This window comes from Apostichopus japonicus, chromosome 12 (genome assembly GCF_037975245.1).
Source record: "Apostichopus japonicus isolate 1M-3 chromosome 12, ASM3797524v1, whole genome shotgun sequence".
Classification (NCBI taxonomy): Eukaryota; Metazoa; Echinodermata; class Holothuroidea; order Aspidochirotida; family Stichopodidae; genus Apostichopus; species Apostichopus japonicus.
The window spans coordinates 29,790,718-29,810,440 of NC_092572.1; the positions used below are offsets into that span (position 1 = coordinate 29,790,718).

General features: G+C 37.3%; 1 protein-coding gene across 1 annotated transcript in view; it reads right to left on the reverse strand.

Moving 5' to 3' along the window:
• LOC139977635 (serine/threonine-protein kinase SIK3-like) overlaps positions 1-19,489 on the reverse strand; it is a 60,405-nt gene extending 40,916 nt beyond the window's left edge. Inside the window, exon 1 of the mRNA XM_071987095.1 lies at positions 19,071-19,489. Coding sequence (XP_071843196.1) covers positions 19,071-19,235 — 165 coding nt within the window. The 5' untranslated portion in view covers positions 19,236-19,489. The remainder of the gene's footprint in view (positions 1-19,070) is intronic.
• Between the last annotated feature and the right edge of the window lie 234 nt (positions 19,490-19,723).

Genomic DNA, 19,723 nt, shown 5'->3' on the forward strand with positions numbered 1-19,723 from the left:
CGATGCCGATTATTTACCGATTGTCTGTTAATCGGCCCGATGCCGATTATCTAACCGATTATCAGTCGAACACTAGTGCTCAATAAGTTGCAAATATAATAAAACACATTTTATTCAGTTATGATGCTGTAGCAAAGCTGAGCACAACAATTGGAGGTATGTGGGTATTGTGTGTGTGTGGGGGGTGGGGGAGGGGGGGGGGTAGAGGGGATAATTCTCATATCATCCTCAGTTTTCATCAATAGCTCAACAGATTGAAGATTATGATGGTATTTGTCGGATGAGCAACTTAGGATAATCGCTTTAAACAGGTATGTACACAGTAACTTAGAAGTGAGGGAGAAATTAAATTAATTCCATTTGACTCTTGAGAAACCCAAATATCCTGGCAGGCGGGCAGCATACAGAGGAAACAACTGAACTCAGCATGAACTGCCTATCTAGGGCATGACTATTGGTAAAAAAACACAATAAGAGCTACAGTAGACAAGTACTAAATTCAAGGAGACAAAGATACCTTCTGCTATTAAAGTCTGTTTCGTCTAGGAATAAACCTTTGATGGTGGATAAGAAGACAATGTACAGTTACTATGAAATGCAGAAGCAGTAACTGCAAGGAATTGCACTAATGCAACTTGGTCACTCTAGCAGGCCTTGTATAATATACGCTGTACAGTTAAGCCTAAGAACAATAGGTTAGGAGGAGCCGGAAATGGGTCAGTGCTAAACCGTTACCGATTGTTGTGGGCTTGGAAAGATCCGGCAGCAAGACAGTAGAGAGATGAGAAAGAATGAAGTTGATTCTCATCAGCTTACCCACCTTATGGAAGGGATCACTTCTCCCCATCCTCATCCCTTCCTCTCCCCCCCCCCACCGGCTATGCTTCACTAATCCAGTTAAAATCAGTGTTCGGACAGGAAGATGACATAGTTTATACAAACTTGTGTTTATTTGTATTCTCTCAGCTTTCCATTCTGGATGAGTTAAATGTCACTCATCCATTTCTTCAGCCTTACAGTAATTTTCTTGACACACTTTAATTTACAAAACTGAAAGCCTTAATACAAAGGAACTTCAAGTGCCAAGCAATCCCCAGCAATGAACTAAATAACACTAAATGTCACAGATGACAAGCATTGACAAGAGCCGATCCAAAGAACCAGATATGTAAAACATTGTGAATTATCTGTCACTTTCATGTACCTTGTCTTCATACAGAATTCAGTCGCTAATGAGAATCGAAAACTAAACATTTTTATTAAATAAGTATGAAATTGAACAGGTCTAAACTTCCACCAATTCTTTGGATTCTTCACAGAATTAACAATAGCAACATTCATGAAAACCAACAAACACTTTATCTGATCTAACTGCATATTTATTGCCAGTCTACTAGGTATGAACCAAACTGAAGTTAAATAATGTTCAAAATGTTTCTTCAAGTACTGACATGTACAGTATAGTTATATAATGCTACTGATGTCCACTATTGTAATTACAATGGCTATGGACCTCATTCTTTATTACATGTACAGTATGTAAACTCAGTTAAATTTTAATTTCATGATGGCTCCATTTTCAATAAGTCTAAATAAGTAGAAACAAGGCTTTACTTAAAATGGACACAGCAACAGTGGCTAGTCATCAAGACAACAACAAGGCCGGACTTAAAATGGCTACTGATCAGCACAGTAACTAGACTGGATTTAAATGGACACAGCAACAATGGCTCATCAGGACAACAACTAGGCTGGACTTAAAATGGACACAGCAACAATGGTTACTGATCAGCATTTAACTAGGCTGGACTTTAAATGGACACAGCTACAATGGCTCATCAAGACAACAACAAGGCCGGACTTAAAATGGACACAGCAACAATGGTTACTGATCAGCATTTAACTAGGCTGGACTTTAAATGGACACAGCAACAATGGCTCATCAGGACAACAACTAGGCTGGACTTAAAATGGACACAGCTACAATGGCTACTGATCAGCACAGTAACTAGGCTGGACTTTAAATGGACACAGCAACAATGGCTCATCAGGACAACAACTAGGCTGGACTTTAAATGGACACAGCAACAATGGTTACTGATCAGCACAGTAACTAGGCTGGACTTTAAATGGACACAGCAACAATGGCTCATCAGGACAACAACTAGGCTGGACTTTAAATGGACACAGCAACAATGGTTACTGATCAGCATTTAACTAGGCTGGACTTTAAATGGACACAGCTACAATGGCTCATCAAGACAACAACAATGCCGGACTTAAAATGGACACAGCTACAATGGCTACTGATCAGCATTTAACTAGGCTGGACTTTAAATGGACACAGCAACAATGGCTCATCAGGACAACAACTAGGCTGGACTTAAAATGGACACAGCTACAATGGCTACTGATCAGCACAGTAACTAGGCTGGACTTTAAATGGACACAGCTACAATGGTTACTGATCAGCACAGTAACTAGGCTGGACTTTAAATGGACACAGCAACAATGGCTCATCAGGACAACAACTAGGCTGGACTTAAAATGGACACAGCTACAATGGCTACTGATCAGCACAGTAACTAGACTGGATTTAAATGGACACAGCAACAATGGCTCATCAGGACAACAACTAGGCTGGACTTTAAATGGACACAGCAACAATGGTTACTGATCAGCATTTAACTAGGCTGGACTTTAAATGGACACAGCTACAATGGCTCATCAAGACAACAACAAGGCCGGACTTAAAATGGACACAGCAACAATGGCTACTGATCAGCACAGTAACTAGGCTGGACTTTAAATGGACACAGCTACAATGGCTCATCAGGACAACAACTAGGCTGGACTTTAAATGGACACAGCAACAATGGTTACTGATCAGCATTTAACTAGGCTGGACTTTAAATGGACACAGCTACAATGGCTCATCAGGACAACAACTAGGCTGGACTTTAAATGGACACAGCTACAATGGCTCATCGGGACAACAACTAGGCTGGACTTTAAATGGACACAGCTACAATGGCTAATCAGGACAACAACTAGGCTGGACTTTAAATGGACACAGCAACAATGGCTACTGATCAGCACAGTAACTAGACTGGATTTAAATGGACACAGCTACAATGGCTCATCAGGACAACCACTAGACTGGATTTAAATGGACACAGCAACAATGGCTACTGATCAGCACAGTAACTAGACTGGATTTAAATGGACACAGCTACAATGGCTACTGATCAGCACAGTAACTAGACTGGATTTAAATGGACACAGCTACAATGGCTCATCAGGACAACAACTGGGCTGGACTTTAAATGGACACAGCATCAATGGCTACTGATCAGCACAGTAACTAGACTGGATTTAAATGGACACAGCATCAATGGCTACTGATCAGCACAGTAACTAGACTGGATTTAAATGGACACAGCAACAATGGACAGTTTGACATTCCCAACCATACCATTAATGACATGTCCCTACAGGGGATTGAATCTTTAGGTAGCTGTCCTGACCTAGTACGAATCAGAAGAGAGAGACTGGATGAAACAACGTTGCACTATTCAACCTCATGGGCTCAATATTCAGGCAGGACATGACTCCCCCCTTCCATTCCATCTGCCCCATCCATCCCCCTTTTTCCCCCTCTGTCACCCCTCTTCCCGTAGCTCTCTTCCACCTATTCTTCTCCACACTTTTCTGTCTTTGTCCTTCTCCAGTATACTCCCTACCCTCTGCCCTTAACCCTCTCTTTGTCCCTCTACAGTTTATCTCCTACCTCTCCTCTGCCCCCTGTTGGTTTCTTTCTTCTCTCCATCTCTTGTCTACTAATCCCCTTACATCTATCTCTTTTGTGTTCATCCTGCTCATTAACCTGTCTGTGTTCTGTGTGTGTATTTGTCCCTTCTGTTGTACTGTAACTTGTCATTCAACCTCTGAAGAGGCTCCTGCTAGGCCCTCTTACTTATACAATTTCTCTTACACTGATGACAACAGTAAATAGCCGACAGCAAAACTGTTACGACACTTTTGGGGAGAATGGGATCAAACTTTGATGGCACCACAATGGTACAGTAGTTAGTCTATGCTGCATTGGTTATTACTAACCTTGAACTTCATGATTTGGTGAAAAGGGTCTTAAGTCAAGAGTTAGACATGAGTCAGCAAGTTCTAATCATTGGTGTTTGAGGAGATGACTATCAGTAATCATGTTGTAAAGATAATGCATGCATTGAATGCAGATTGTGATACTCCAATTTTATCACCATATATCTAAACTAACTTATTTAACCATCACAATGGATCTAAATCATTGTTAAACAACTGAATAACTTAAATCAAAGATATTTATAAACACACATGAAAACACACCATGTGTTGTGTAGTACACCAAGATAACACCAATTTTAACACAGAGGACCATAAACTATTTATCGTAGAAACCAAATAAAACTGCTGTGATTTCTTTCTCTGGGGGGGGGGGGGGGATGGACGGGAGAGGTGGCAAGGTAATATAAATATGGTATTCTATACTTTTATCCTCATTAGTTATCTTCAAGGTTGTCATTTAGCCTATTAGGACACTACAGTATATAGTTTCACTGTGGACATTGCAATGGCAGGTGCTAACAGTAAGGGTATTGTTATAGAGAGTCCTCTTGCCTTGACATGATGCAGGGCCTCTCTCCATTGACAAGAACCATTGAAATCTACCACTGTATTCACACCACAGTGCTGCACACATAGTGCTATAGTGGTAACGGGCTTCCATATGTGTATGATGCCAGGGTACCACCAACAAGATAATTTTTTCACATCAAAAAGACCTTCTTAAATTTCCATTCTTCACAGCAAGATACCTGTTGTCTCAACTGGTATGTGTACTAGGTTGCCTGCTCAACTGAACTTGTTTCATATTGACCAAACATTTTTGCACAACCAGTGCTACCTTTATAAGTATTAATATAGTAACTTGCATACAGTACAGTAGTATAATCTGTACAAACACTGATATGGACATATATATGCCCATAATGGGAGCAGGGGTAACTTACTATGTAATGTACCACCATTGTAAAACTATCAGGGTGTGTGTGGCTATCTCTTTCAATCCCTGATCTTCTTGTAAGCTAAATTATGCTTTTTAATATTCAAAATGAAATCTAGACATATTACATGTACAATTGAAGATATCAATATGTATGTTATGTTCATGTTAATCATAAAAATTACTGGTTTATATTTTTACGAGTGACGAGCTTACCTGTCTCCTCACTGTTTTCCAGGCAATTTCCGTAAGATTTTATATCCACTACGAAAACGTATACATGTGTATACACTTTGGAGGTAGAATGAGAAGGAAGGACATTGACTGGAAGAGATGGTCATAGAGGGTGCACACTGTTTACCAGGGCATTCTAGGCATGGTAGTACAAGGTGCTAAGGTTGTGGGGAGACAGGTAAGCGAGGAATGAAGTCAATGCCAATTATCTAAGAATATGAAATAACAAACTATGACAATTGTTAGACCTGATTATACATGGGAGGAAGCAGAGGTGGAGTTACAGTGATAACATGTGCAACCGATGACAAGGACAACGTATCAGAAGAGACAAATGAGAAACTCTATGTCTCTCTACATTTAACATTCACAAGCCACAATATTTACCTGTCTTGCAATAAACCATGGTGAATTTTCAAATCTACAAGTTATAATTAAAGGTATAATTCTAACACTTTGCCCCACTGACCCACTTGTTGACTGACATTCAAAACTTCTTTCTACCGAAGAGACCATTCTTGAGGTATACCACTACAGTACACCAACCTGACAAACATTATTGACCAGAATTTGAGCACAACTGACCTCAGGAATGCAAGTCCATCCAGTCCTAAATCTGGACGTATTCCAAGTTGTCAAATGTTAATACTGACTTACTATTGTCTTCTGATGGAAAGATTTCCTAACATATTGGTGGCACTTTATACTAATGGTAACATCAAAGAATGCATTTGAATAACTTTATCAGGCTGCAGACTTAGTATCCTATACTGTAGCTTAGAACAAAGTGCAACTTTAAGTCTCTGTGGATTAACATTATATGCCTCAACCAGAAACAGTACACCCATGTACAGGTACCAAGAATTCCTCAACCACCTATTACTGTTAGGAGCCAACAAATACCGTAAGAATGTACAGTAATTGTCCACTCTTCGAGCGAATCAGTGACATAATGTTATCAATACTTACTCATTTGCTGTGACATTAATGTGACATACTAATAACGCATTGTTGCGCATAAGGGTACTTGCATGGTAATATTACATAGCTATGGCTACAAGATACTAGGAATTAGACTGTTACAGTACTTTATCAAACTGCCAGACCTCTTCATAGAATGGACTTGAAACAAGTTTGTTTCATCAACTTAGAGAAAAGTTTGTATTAATTTTTTTTTTTTCTTCTTTTGCAAGACTTCCAATACTGTATAAATGACACTAGGAAAGATATCAAATTTAGTTGCCAAATGCACCAAACATACTTATGGCAATGTTCAGCAAACTTCACCACAGAGCCAATCACAACTTTGCTGTCACTCTTAACTCCAGTCTAAAATATTGCCTAAATTCATGGTTCCCTTTGATACAATTCAAGTTACTGTAGGACTAAACCCTGTGTCTCCAGTAACTAATACACCAGTTCTTCTCAGCACAAATTTCCTTTTCCCTTGTGTGTTTTTTCTCATATTAAACTTCCCTCCTTTGTGACGTTTGCTGGTATTTCGTCAGAAATTACAGCTTGGCCAGCAATATACTAAAGGCTTACTATAAACTGAGAGTTACAGTATATATGTATACTTTCACGTCAACAATTGCAGACATTTTAAATAAGTCTAGTGATGTACAGTATCTATGCCAACACCCAGCATGCAGTAAAGATTACAAAACCAGGCCTTGTGACAAGCATATATCACTAGTGTATCAATGCTGAGCTGCAATGGAAGTTTTACAAATCAATGGTAATACAGTTCAATATTAAAGTCAAAATCAAAATTGACATACAACAGTGAGTAACACTATACACATAAAGGTTATAATCAATCTGTGGATGTAGGCAAAATGTTGAGTGCATTCGATATTTATAAAGTGGACAGTGAGCTGTTAATGTATTATAATCAAAATTCACTTTGTGTATTAAATACACAACTAAATTGAATGGTTGTGATTAGATATAGACTGAAATAAGTTACCTGCATATTTCATGTCATTTGAAATGAGTTGCCCAACAAATGTTAATTCCAGATCTTCAATCATCTGCACTCAACCCAACCACCCCCCCCCCACCATGTACACCCTTCCCTGTCCCATCTTTCTTACGATGTTATTGTTTAAATTACAGGAAAAGCAATAACAAATGTCTGACTATGTTTCATTAATTGTTCACTACCCTCACATGGTTTGTCTTTCATTTCATTTGAGTTGGCCAGTTGACAGGTGTATCTGTTTGGCCCACAGTCTGCATAAATTTCAATAAATATTCATATATTTTTAATATTCCATACATCCCCCTACCCCCCTACAATAAGATCACATTAATTTGTTAATTGTTAATTGTAATATGGCACTACAACATGCTATTACAATCTGTAAAATATATAAGTACATGAAAAATCACTGTTCTGTATTCTAATACATGATACAGTAGTTCTGTACAGTGGCTACAAAGAAAACACAACAAACATGCAACTATGTGAACTATGTAAAATAATACAAGAGAAGTAAAGAACAAATTAAGTAAATTAGCTAATCGAGTGAGTAACTCCTTCAACAAAAACTAGCATAGTTCACCGCCATACAATAATAAGTGAATACGTCAGTCATATTATCCTTGGAATTCCCTGAAATGGCTCAGTTCATTACGCTTTGATTCCACGAACAGCCATTCAGTAGTATAAAGTGCATTGGAACTGCTATAACTTCCTTTGTTGAATTGAATCTGTTAATCAAGTGGCATACAAAGTCAAACGAAGTACAGGAATGCTAATTTATAGTTCAACTTAAAAAAAAAACAGAAAACGAAATGTTTAGTGGTTCCGATGCCCAAACATATTGATAGTGTGGTAGCCATACATGTTATTTACATCAACTTGTGCACACCAAAATGAAGAGGGATTATATATTTACTAATGCTGTAACATATGGAAGGTACAGTAACAGGAATCAGTTAGTCTATAAAGTGACATAGTAAAACCAGAACGCTAGTTGGCTTTGTGATTCTTTGCCATACAATGTGCTCAAAATTCAAAATAAATATCTGACTAATGTAGAACAAGTGAATTAAAATTTGGCCAAGAATTAAGTGAGAAAAAGAAAATCTATGAGGTTTCCAGCTCCCAAAATTTTATAGTTGGAAGATATTATTCCAAATATTTCAATATCCAGAAAGAACAGTCTTCCAATGTGAAATACAGACACATGGATGAATAATAATATGAATTAAAGGTCATTTTCTTCTACTAGCTTTGAGCTAGCAAATCAGCTCTGCTACCATCCCTCCCTTTAATAATTATTATTAATGCATGAGAGTTACATGACATCGTTTATACACTGTGAATACTTTCACAACCTACTGTACTGTCAAAGCAAAAGTCATAGAGTATAATTCACAGAGAAAATGTTCAATTCTGAGACAATTTCAGATAACCTAATATTGGTCACTTGAGCCAATTTTGCATCATTTGTGATATAACCCTTGAAGCTTAGAGTGTGAATACTGATAAAAGCATGTTAATTTAAGACTATCAACTCTCTGAAGCAGATTTGATTTCCTTTATGTCTACCTTTTGACTACCTAATTGTAGCTTTTAGTTTTCAGACTTTGAAAAAAGTTGATCTTCTGTGACCTTTGATCTCAATAATGTTCTTGCACCCACCAAGCTGGATCTACAGTACTACCAAGCATGACATTAATTCAACCTGCGTTTGTTGAGATATCATGTTTACAAGCTGGATTTGATAATTTCCCATTAAACCCACCCCAATCATGGATATTTATGAGGAAAAATTGTTGTTACAAAGAACATGTACAGTACTAGTACGTACTGTACTATGTAGTTACATCACCATACCAATTATATGAACTAAATTACAGATAGGGTTGAAGAGATAAGTACTGATAGTTTAAGAATTTTATGTCAAGCCCGCCCACTCATTAATATTCACGAGATGAGAACCAAAATCAGCAGGACACATCTACTGTAGTGGTTGTTGACATATCATGTTTACAAGTTGGTTTTGATGAATTCCCATTAATCCCACCCACTCATGAATATTAATGAAGTAAAATTTGCTGTTGCAAAGAACATGTACTTAATATTTAGTTACATCACCATGCCAAGTATGAACTAAATCGAACATCTAGGGTTGAAAAAATTTCCCGCACACTCATTAATATTCATGAGAAGCTAACCAAAAGGGCACATCTACACATCATGCATGGGGCATGAACCTACCAACTATGACATTGACTCAACTTGTGCTTGTTGAGATATCGAGTTTACAAGCTAGCCATACATATGTACACACACGCAAGCATACACACACAACACACACCAGCACAATTGAAAGGTTACTGAGCCTTTAGTATCGTAACTAAAGATGAAACTAGGCATTTGAACTTGCAAATAACACAAATCAAATTTAATAAACATTTTTATTGAGAGAAATGGTTATTAACTCGCAAAATACTGTTAGAACAGGCAAATGATTGTAACCGGCTGTATACAGTAGATCTGTTAGATTGATTGGATACATTCAAAATATACACTGCAGTGTGACTACTTAATGGCTGGTAAGAATGTTGATTACATACTGTAGTAGGTACATATATACATTACACAAAGTGAGTGTATTAAAGAAATAATAGAGTGCATTAAAGAAATAATAGAGTGGAATATTAAAGAAATAATAGAGTGGAATATTAAAGAAATAATAGTGTTTTAAAGAAATAATAGAGTGGAATATTAAAGAAATAATGGTGTATTAAAGAAATAATAGAGTGGAATATTAAAGAAATAATAGAGAGTATTAAAGAAATAATAGAGTGTATTAAAGTTTAAATGGCTGTTACGGGTTTCAAGATATGCACCTTTATATGAGACATACTAAAATTCCAAATGCTCCTTTAATGCTAACTTGATCTCAACTCCTCAGTGCAGACCTTAATGTTAATGTCAATCCATGTTTTATAAATTCTCATATAACTCAACCCAAACATGTTCTTTCTAACTTCATTAACAACAGAGCAGCTGCCAATAGATGACATTCAACACCATTTGCCCTTGACAAATGTTTAATGCATTGCAAGCATGTCATTTGAGGTAATAAAAGACTCATGTTTTCCAATTGAGTTTTGTGCTGATTATTAGACTACATAGTTCAGTCACTTTAACTGAGGAACCTCAGCTCATTTCACGGTCATTTCTCAAAAATTTAAAGTGATATCAACAACCTGCACAGCTAGCAGTGTTTTTCTAACGGTCTACTGTAAGTTCTGTTCTGAAGATGCACCACTTATATCCATTGACAAATTTTGTAAATTTTTACGATAACTATCAGTGCTATTTTAAAGGATTTGTACGTTGCATCCACTAACAAGTTTTGGAACTTCTCATAAGTGGCAGGGCTATTAATACAGCAGCACAGGGCTATACCCCCAACCACTTCATCAAAGCTTTGTTAAGGACATCAATTGGAGGAAATTATAAAGTTACTTATTCCATCTCCATTCCATCCTCTACCCAACCCTACACTATTCCACTCCCCTTCTTCTCTTACCCCTTCTGTCAGCCCCTCTGCCCCTAGTCTCATCTCTACAGCTGTTCATGATCTAGGTACCTGAGCTAAACCACCTAACTGGAACACCAAGTACAAAGATCTACTGTAGGACATAATGAGGCTCATTAGCAGCAAATAGTGAATGAATATAAGGGTGTCAAGGAGTCACCCAAGAAAGCTGTTGAAAAGAAAGACCATTCCTCCATTGATAGAGTTTGATAAAATTACATCGTTTTCCATAGCTTTTATCACAGTCTTGCTTGTTAAAACTTTGCGGATTAAACGTACAGTATACTGTACAAAGGTATGCAAAATCATGCCTACTGTACCGTCACAGTTCAGTACCTATCAGTTAGGTATCGACTAAAGAGTTATCTAACTTCCAAGTACTGTGATTGATATTATTGTCAACTTTGTTTTGTACATTTTGTTTTTCTTTCTTACTTTGTTCTGTTATTTTCTTTCTTTTTCTTTAGGGGTTACTACCTTTGATAAACATTTTTTTTTTTTTTCCTAGTATCCTGTATTTACCATTACTGAACTGTTTTTGTACGTCGATGTATATGCGAAATATATTAACTGAACTTAACTGAACTGAACCTATATATTATGAGTGGGTAACATTAATGGCGATGTACATTGCTGGATCTTTTCTGGTGATTTGACAGATTAGCATCCTCCTCTCAAACTTGTCCACAGATTCCCCAAAACTTACTGGTCTGGGGATTTACAAGCGACATTACTAACCCATCTTCAACTCTACTGTACATGTGCACTCTCCAATCTACCAAACACTAGATGAAGTCATGGAACTTTTAAGCACTGCGCCTGCCACACTCGTCTCGGCTCTTCTGAATCGTAGATTTGTAAAGGTGAGTTAGAGGGCGGTGTCCCAGATGTGCGGGCGCAGTGCTTATCGTTCCAGTCATGAAGTGTAGGTAGATAAAAAAGTGCAGAGTTGGAGACAGGTAAGAGCAGAGAAAAGTATTTTTATTTGAATTTTTCTTGTAACTGCATAATTTTTGGAAGACATATATTTGATGCAAGATACAGTAGCCTCACGAAAGAAAGTAAGATCTTGATTCATATTACCACATTTGTAAGAAGCGTAAGAAGTAACAAAAGTACATGAAACAAGCAAAACATCTTATGAAAGTAAGAAAAGCTGAAACACATGTACATACAAAAATACATGCCTATCCGCATAACAAGGCGGTATAGGCAAAACAAAGTAGTCTCGCAGAACTACTACCTGTTACGCTAAAAACGTTACGTAACAAAAAAACGAACGCATGGGCGAGAGTGTACATAAAAAACAGCCCCCAAAAACACCTTCCCTACAAGAAAAGGATACTTATCAGGCTGGAAAAGATCCTTGGAAGTGCAGAAGTCCTGATTAGGAAACTTCTAGGTATTCCTGGCAAATTTCGCGAAAATTTTTCTAACTCCGAAAAACACAGTGAGACACTTTGTGGGTAGAAAAATGAAGGAAGGCCATTAGGGCTAATGAGGGTGTACAGTGTTAAAAGATTACCAGGACATTCTAGGCGCGGTAGAATGTGGTGCTAAGGTTGTGGGGAGACAGGTAAGCGGGGAGCGAAGTAAATTACCACATTTGTAAGGTACAGAGGACCTGGGCAGTTCCCCAAAGTGGGTCAGTGAGGACACCATACTAAATGCTACCAGCTTTTAACTGAATTACTGTATACCATTAATACAGTAAGTGCATGGTTGAAATGAAGACCCATTAAATGAGGTAGGAAAATTTATGTTTAATTTCTTTTATTTACAACTTTTATACATAAATTTCTGCTGACCATTCTTACATACTGTATAACTATTAGCTATGTAACAAACTTTTGCCATTTTTGAAGCATATGAAACAATTACAATTTTTTTTTTTTTTTGGGGGGGGGGGGAGGGTTAAGATAGCAATTAGAATGATAATCAGTTAACTTCAAGAGTACTTGAAATCAACACCACATACAAAGAATAAATTATGTAAAAGATCAACAAGTGTGGTACCAAGAGTTAAATTAGGAAGAAAAATAAACATCATCAACATCAAAATTTAAATCAGTGAGAGTATTTGTTTTATGATTTATGAACAGAACACTCGGAAAGGTGGAGGAAGTGTAGTAACCACAGTAATAGCATTGTTAAGGAATGGTTAACTACAAAACATACTGTTGTGTACGTTTCAACAGAGAAGTATGAATGTGTTTCACTGGTCGATCCATGAGACTGATTTGCTGAATGGCAAGGATGGTGCCAGAGGTCTTTATCTTTTCACTGGTGATCTATACAATATGTTAATCACTCTGGAAATGGTGTACGAATAATTAAAGCCAAACCAAGGACTTGAGGGTCATTATGGGTACAGTAGTAAGTAACATGGGATAAAGGCATGAATAGCTAAAATCATAAATTGGTATCACTCTTCATCACTAAGGAGACACTAAAATAAAACAACAACAGTGTTAGGCCTATGATCCACCTGAAGGCCCCAAATGATGTTCTAATCACCTGGCTACCACTGTACAGTGTATAGTACATATTCATCATTTTCTATTTTTGGTACATTTTTTTGGGACAACCAAAATTTGCTGCTTGGATAATCAGAAGGCAAGAACTGGTTGGTTGTCCAAGGGACAACCAGAAAAAAATCCTTAGCAAATTTGGCTACAGTAGGAATGGCAAATTAATTATAAATCCTTGAATAAGATATGTACAGTAGGAACAGCATGTCATTCTAATCTTTAATGGAACAAAATGATATTGATCTTTGAAAATCAAACTTTTCAATGGAGATTGGAAGTGATCCTTCTAGCCATTTCTGAGATGAAGTTTCAAGATATATTCATTTATTCAGTATTTTACACAACAAATCTGTGATGTACAGTATATCCAGTATGTTCAAAAACATATCAAACTATATATTTTGTTCTGTATTTTGCAAACAGGATGCCTCCATGAATGAATCACTGATTGATGTGGATGCAGTCACTTGATTCATAAAGTAAAAGTAAAATCACAATGATTCACAGAATAAATGTTGTTTCCCAAAGATTACATATTTATTGTATTCACAGTACGGACAAAACAGCAATTCAGTAGTCCCTGATGTTAATGTGCTGTACGACTTCACAGATTATTAATGAATATAATTGCGGAATGTCTCAACCACAAAGTAAGCTGTGGAGCTGGGATGTTCGATGACGTTCTGACTGACCTAGCCGATCAGTCTCCCTGTTAAATGTGCAAAATATTTGCATGCATTCAATGAAAGCAAATCAATAGTTGGATGTATATTGTGTAAACAACCAGCTGTTTGACTGGTATATTACATTATTTTCCTCATTATGTAAATCATGTAGGCCTACAGTCCTTAGTAAACACCACTCAAACAAACTTCACATGTTAATTTAACATATTTTCAAAATATACACATAACTTATAAAGCAGAATGCCTCCTAGGATAAAGTTTCAGTAATATATATACCAAAACCAGAGCACCAGATCTACTTTTGCTTTGATAAAATTTCCACTATCTGACCACTACATATTCACTACACTATTTGTGACTTGGTTTAGTGAGGTTCCACATTTTGAACACACAATTTATAGGCATTTGAACTCCAACTAACCGACACACACAGATAATTTATCTTTTCAAGCCATTGTTATTGACAACAACACACTATTGTCATGTTTCCACAATGGCACAAAGAACAAGACTAACTACACTACTGATACCCTACACTAAAATACAGTTTGTACTGTACGTTCATTACCTGGCCTCAATTAAGTGACTGACTTTAAGTGTCTTCTTGTTAATCATCACAACTGGTCACTTGTAAACCGTATGGTCAAATTTACTATTCATTCCTGTTAGTTTTGCAGCCTTGTATTGAACAATTTGGGATCCATGGTACAAGGTTTTGATGTTTTCCCATTACCTCTGCAAAGTCCTGATACAGAAGGATTTATCTCCATAATTGAACATTGATTTCAGTAGTTTACTGTTTATGCCTTTGCTCCCCCCCCCCCCCCAACCCACCCTCCCAATGAAAAAAAAAACATTTCTTCTATCATTCCACGATGTCAATTGCCAGGTATGTTATGAAGTCTGTCAATATACTGTACCGAGTCCACTCTAGCTTCTTGGCGCTAAATTTGCTCAATATTCCTATAAAAGACATTGTGAGACACTGAATATGGTACCGTTATCCTCATCACCCGTCAATATAATTAGCACTAAAAAAACAACAGGTCCCATTGGTGGCACATTCTGCAAATTTCTAATGAATGATACAGTGTATTACCTTTGTTGACCACTGACCTTAATTTGCAATCTTTCATTACACACACCTCCCTTATTCAATAGATCATCTTAAAAAACAAGTGTCCTACACACAGGTCAGTGAATTAGTTAAAAACTGAGTGAAAATCTGTGTGACTTAAGCCGATCCTGACACTTTAGATGGCACTTAGCTTGAGCCACCCTCCTTGCTCCTGTTATTGCCCCCTCACCTCACTCTAATATTCTGCTGTATGTTTTTCCGTGTGTGCCTAAATATTAATTGTTTTATCAATTCTAATCACTCAACCAAAACATGTTGCTTTAACTTCATATACTGTTTACAACAGAGCATCCTTGAATGACATTCAGCACCATTTGTCCATGGTGCTCATTTGAGTTTTCCTATTGAGTTTCGCACTGCATTTGGGGAATCGACCTAATAGTATAAATTGTACTTTAAGACTGTACTGTAAGTCATGCAGTAAACTGTACATCAGTGTTAAACTGTGCACAAAGGAGTTATCTGGAATAGCACTGGGCTACAGTAATACTACACTGTGGCATTACATTGCCTTGATATCATAACCTCAACTGTCTTGTGTCACAGAACTATAATTCCGAACCTTGCAAGCAACAAACAATTGTATGCTTGTAATCTGTAAGTTGAGAGACTAAACCATCCTCTTCACTTCATCTGTCCTACAGTATATTACAACTTACTTTTATTACAGTATCCCATAAAAAGCTTGTGTTTATGTGTGTTGTCGTTCTACCACCTACAGTAGTGCCCATTTCAGAAGACGCAGGGCATTTGCCCAAAAAGAATTTCATCTACTTTAGTTACTTTTTGACATCCTATCTTGACAAGGAAGTGAATGTTAGGCTGAGTCTTGGTGTTGTTTGTTGGGCAATCAGCTGGCCATGCACAAGAATAAAAGGACTACAGCATATAAATCATGTTTAACTTTGTCAGTTTGTCATGCAGGCCTAAGCTTCTCAAACTTTTTCTATCCACGACCCAAGGGCAATGAAGAAATGTTCAAGGTAACCCCAAACATACAGAGTATCACCAATGACCTCAGCACCACCATGGTTACGCCATGTCTACCCCCCCCACCATCACATACTGTACTACCAATATTTTCAAAGACACCCAGGTTGAGAAGGATGGATCTAGACAATCATATTCAAAAACTGTTTGTGATACCATACAGTACATGCCGTTCTGGAATCTTTGATGATGCTGTAACAAAGGCTTCATCTAGATTTTAATCAAAGGCTCAAACTTGTGTTCCATTTCCATTTACAAAGAAGGAAGGCTAAATATCCAAAAATTCCAATAGCAGTTCTTCCGTAGAGAGATTTCATAATAATTACCATAACTACTGTATCTAACATTGTCATAATGTTAATTAAGATAACCCACAGTAACACTTGCTCATGACAGTCTTCCTAATAATGAAGGTCTATATGAACCTGTTACTGGGCAGAACTGAAAAGAAGACCCTGTTTACACAGCGTGAGCCAGATTTCACACTGGAAATGCATAAATGATCAGGTTTGGATGGGTCTGGCAAATGAAGGGAGAGTCAAGGGATTGTGAGGAGGGTCAAGCGAGTGTGGGGAGGGTCAAGCAAGTGTGGGGAAGGTGAACAGAGTGAGGGGAGAGGGATTAAAGAAAGAAACATGCAGAGAGCTACTGTAGGACATCCTTAATATAAGTGCCCCACAGTGCACCAAAATATGCATCTGCAAAATTGGGCAATTGTACATTCTTGACAACTAGAATTTAATATGTACAGTGACTGAATACAGAGCTACGTGACTGTACATGAGGTCTTTTATACCAATAAATGTTGAAAAACTTAAAGTGAGTCTCCTTTGTGAGGTACGTACAGCGGTTTTATGTACAGTAGTACCTTGGAAGATTATAATCAGACCACTTTATAATTATTCAATTAATCAACAATATATCCAGAAAACCCTGTGATAACCCATTTTTCTAATTTTCACAAATACACATTTACAATTAGGCACAGTGTAAGACTGCTAGGATATTGTACCCAAATAGCAAGTATTCTTCAGCTCTACAATTGACCGAAACATGTTGGACAATTGATTCTTCCCCAGCATCAAGTTGTTCTTTAAGACAATTAGCTTGAAATTTCTGTGATACATAAATTATACAATGATGCCTTTGTCATTGAACAAAGCGTTAGTTTGCTACATACATAGATGGGACAATGCCGCTTATAGGTGGATATAGAATATATGGCCCCTACATTTAGACCAACCTTTGTGAAGACATTGTTTTTATGTGTTTTTATGCACTACACTGGTCATACCAGTGTAAAAAACAATGAGCACTTTACACTATCATGCTGTCAAGGTAGTGTAAGGTGATACTGGTCTACATTTCAGCGGTCGACTTGATTACCATATCACACCAATTCTTAAAGATCTCCAATGGCTACCCATAACACAATGCATCGCTTTCAAAATCCTTCTGCTCACCTACAGGGAATAAATTATCCATCACAATATGCTATTTTTCCAGTGATCAAGTTGTCATACAAGTGTAAAGATGTACAGTAGTTTTCTACACAGAAACTGTAGTTTTGACATTACACTAATTATTTTTATTATTATTATCATGAATCCAAAATGCAGACAATTTGGTTGGCTTACTTAATACGTTCAGTTCCCTGTTGTACCCACTCAGTACGCATTGAACATGAAACCCAACTAGCTACTGTACATGCCCATGTTAGTCTTAATATTACAATCTGTGTATATTTACATGTAAAGTAATACCATGAAGAAATCTCTTTCATCTTTTAACAGATTTGTATTGCAATGTGCAATGTATTTCAACTACTAATATCTCACAAATGCTGGCAAAGAAGAAACAAATGCAATGTTACCACTTCAACTATTTCATCCATGCAAACTGTCTGTAGACTGTATCTCTATTTTCCTACAGGCCTATACTTACTGATATAACTGATTCCAACATCAGTACTTCCAGATCCTCAAATATCTAAGTGACTGATTCAGTAACCGATTAGCGCTAAAACACTAGCTTTAATAAGCTTAATCGTACATGTAAAGAATCATATTGCAATTGTGATAAAAACGGACCAACATTAAGATATGTGTAGAGTAATAAAATAGTTATTGGATTGGAAGAAAAACTAAAAGGTTGAATATCAGTTGTAATTGAACTCTATTACATGACAAGGCCTACAGCAAAATTTCACTTTTTGCCACTTGCTTGAAAAGGCCTATGCATATAAAATATATTGGCTTATAACCCCCACTTGCTTCTTTCCCTTCTGGTTAATAGCAAATGGCATTTAGCTAGTGAATAGCCATAATCCCAAGTCCTGTATTCAAATAGATTGACATTTAGACTATCCTAAATAAGGTTACCAACTAGGCATTTACAAGTCAAGCCACCAAGGACAGTTGGTATCTAGTACTACCATTTAGTGCAACTATTAGTTACAGGAAACTATATTTAATATGGGCATATGCCTATAATAAAGTCCCAAGACTATTCATAATCATAAGATATGTGCCTAACCCAAGGCCATTCAGTACAACAAGACTAGGCTAGGCCTGATAAACATCACATCATTCTCTATGTAGGACAGTAATATGTCTGGTTAACCCATTATCCTAATTTCAAGTCACGTTGGAAACTAGCTCTAATGTAGGCCTACTGGGGTTGTACAATGATGTAAATTGTAATGTAGCCTTAGATGCATTGACATGACTAACTCAACTGTACCATTTGTATACATAATCCTTTACATGTTACGTTCTAACAACCAGTTAGCAACGCTATAGCTTTACAGTGTTAGGCTTCAAGTCTAACGTTGTCTTGAGCACTGGTCATTTCTTTACACAACCTTACCTTAGTGCCTGTGATGGCATGACGCGCTAGTTTCACGACTGCAAAGTTACCCTTGCCAATAGTCTTTTCAATTTCATATGGTCCAACCCTTACGGGCCCTTTACTTCTTTGAGAGCGTGAAATCTCCGATGTAGGCCCAGGAGGACGACCAGAAGTATTCGCCATGTTGATAATGTAACCTTTGACCTCTCGATATCTCGTTCAGCGGCTTTGGATCTCAGAAATTAATACAGTCTGCTTCCAGTTTGGAAGAAACGCATGCGTGTTGCGTAAGAGCGGTTAACCCTGTTTGTTCATCAAGTGATTATAATTTCTCGTTAACTCTCTGTAACAACACAAGGTTGTGGTGGCTGGGTTTGGGTTCGAAGGTCACAAGGCATTCTTTGCTATTAATATTAGTTATTGTATGCGTATTTCTGTTTCCCAATATCGTCACGTAGTGCTCTGATTATTGAAACCAACAACTCCAACGAACAGATATATAGCCCTACATGACCTAAATGCACGATTTCTGACGCTTCATGTGGAAAAAAATCCCAGCACGTTTCGTGTACGGAAAATGACCCTCAACTTTACTTCTAGTACCGTAGTGAAGTGTGGCTCACGTTTTTCGAAGAAAAGGCAAGTGATCTCCAAGAGATGTTTCCATTTCC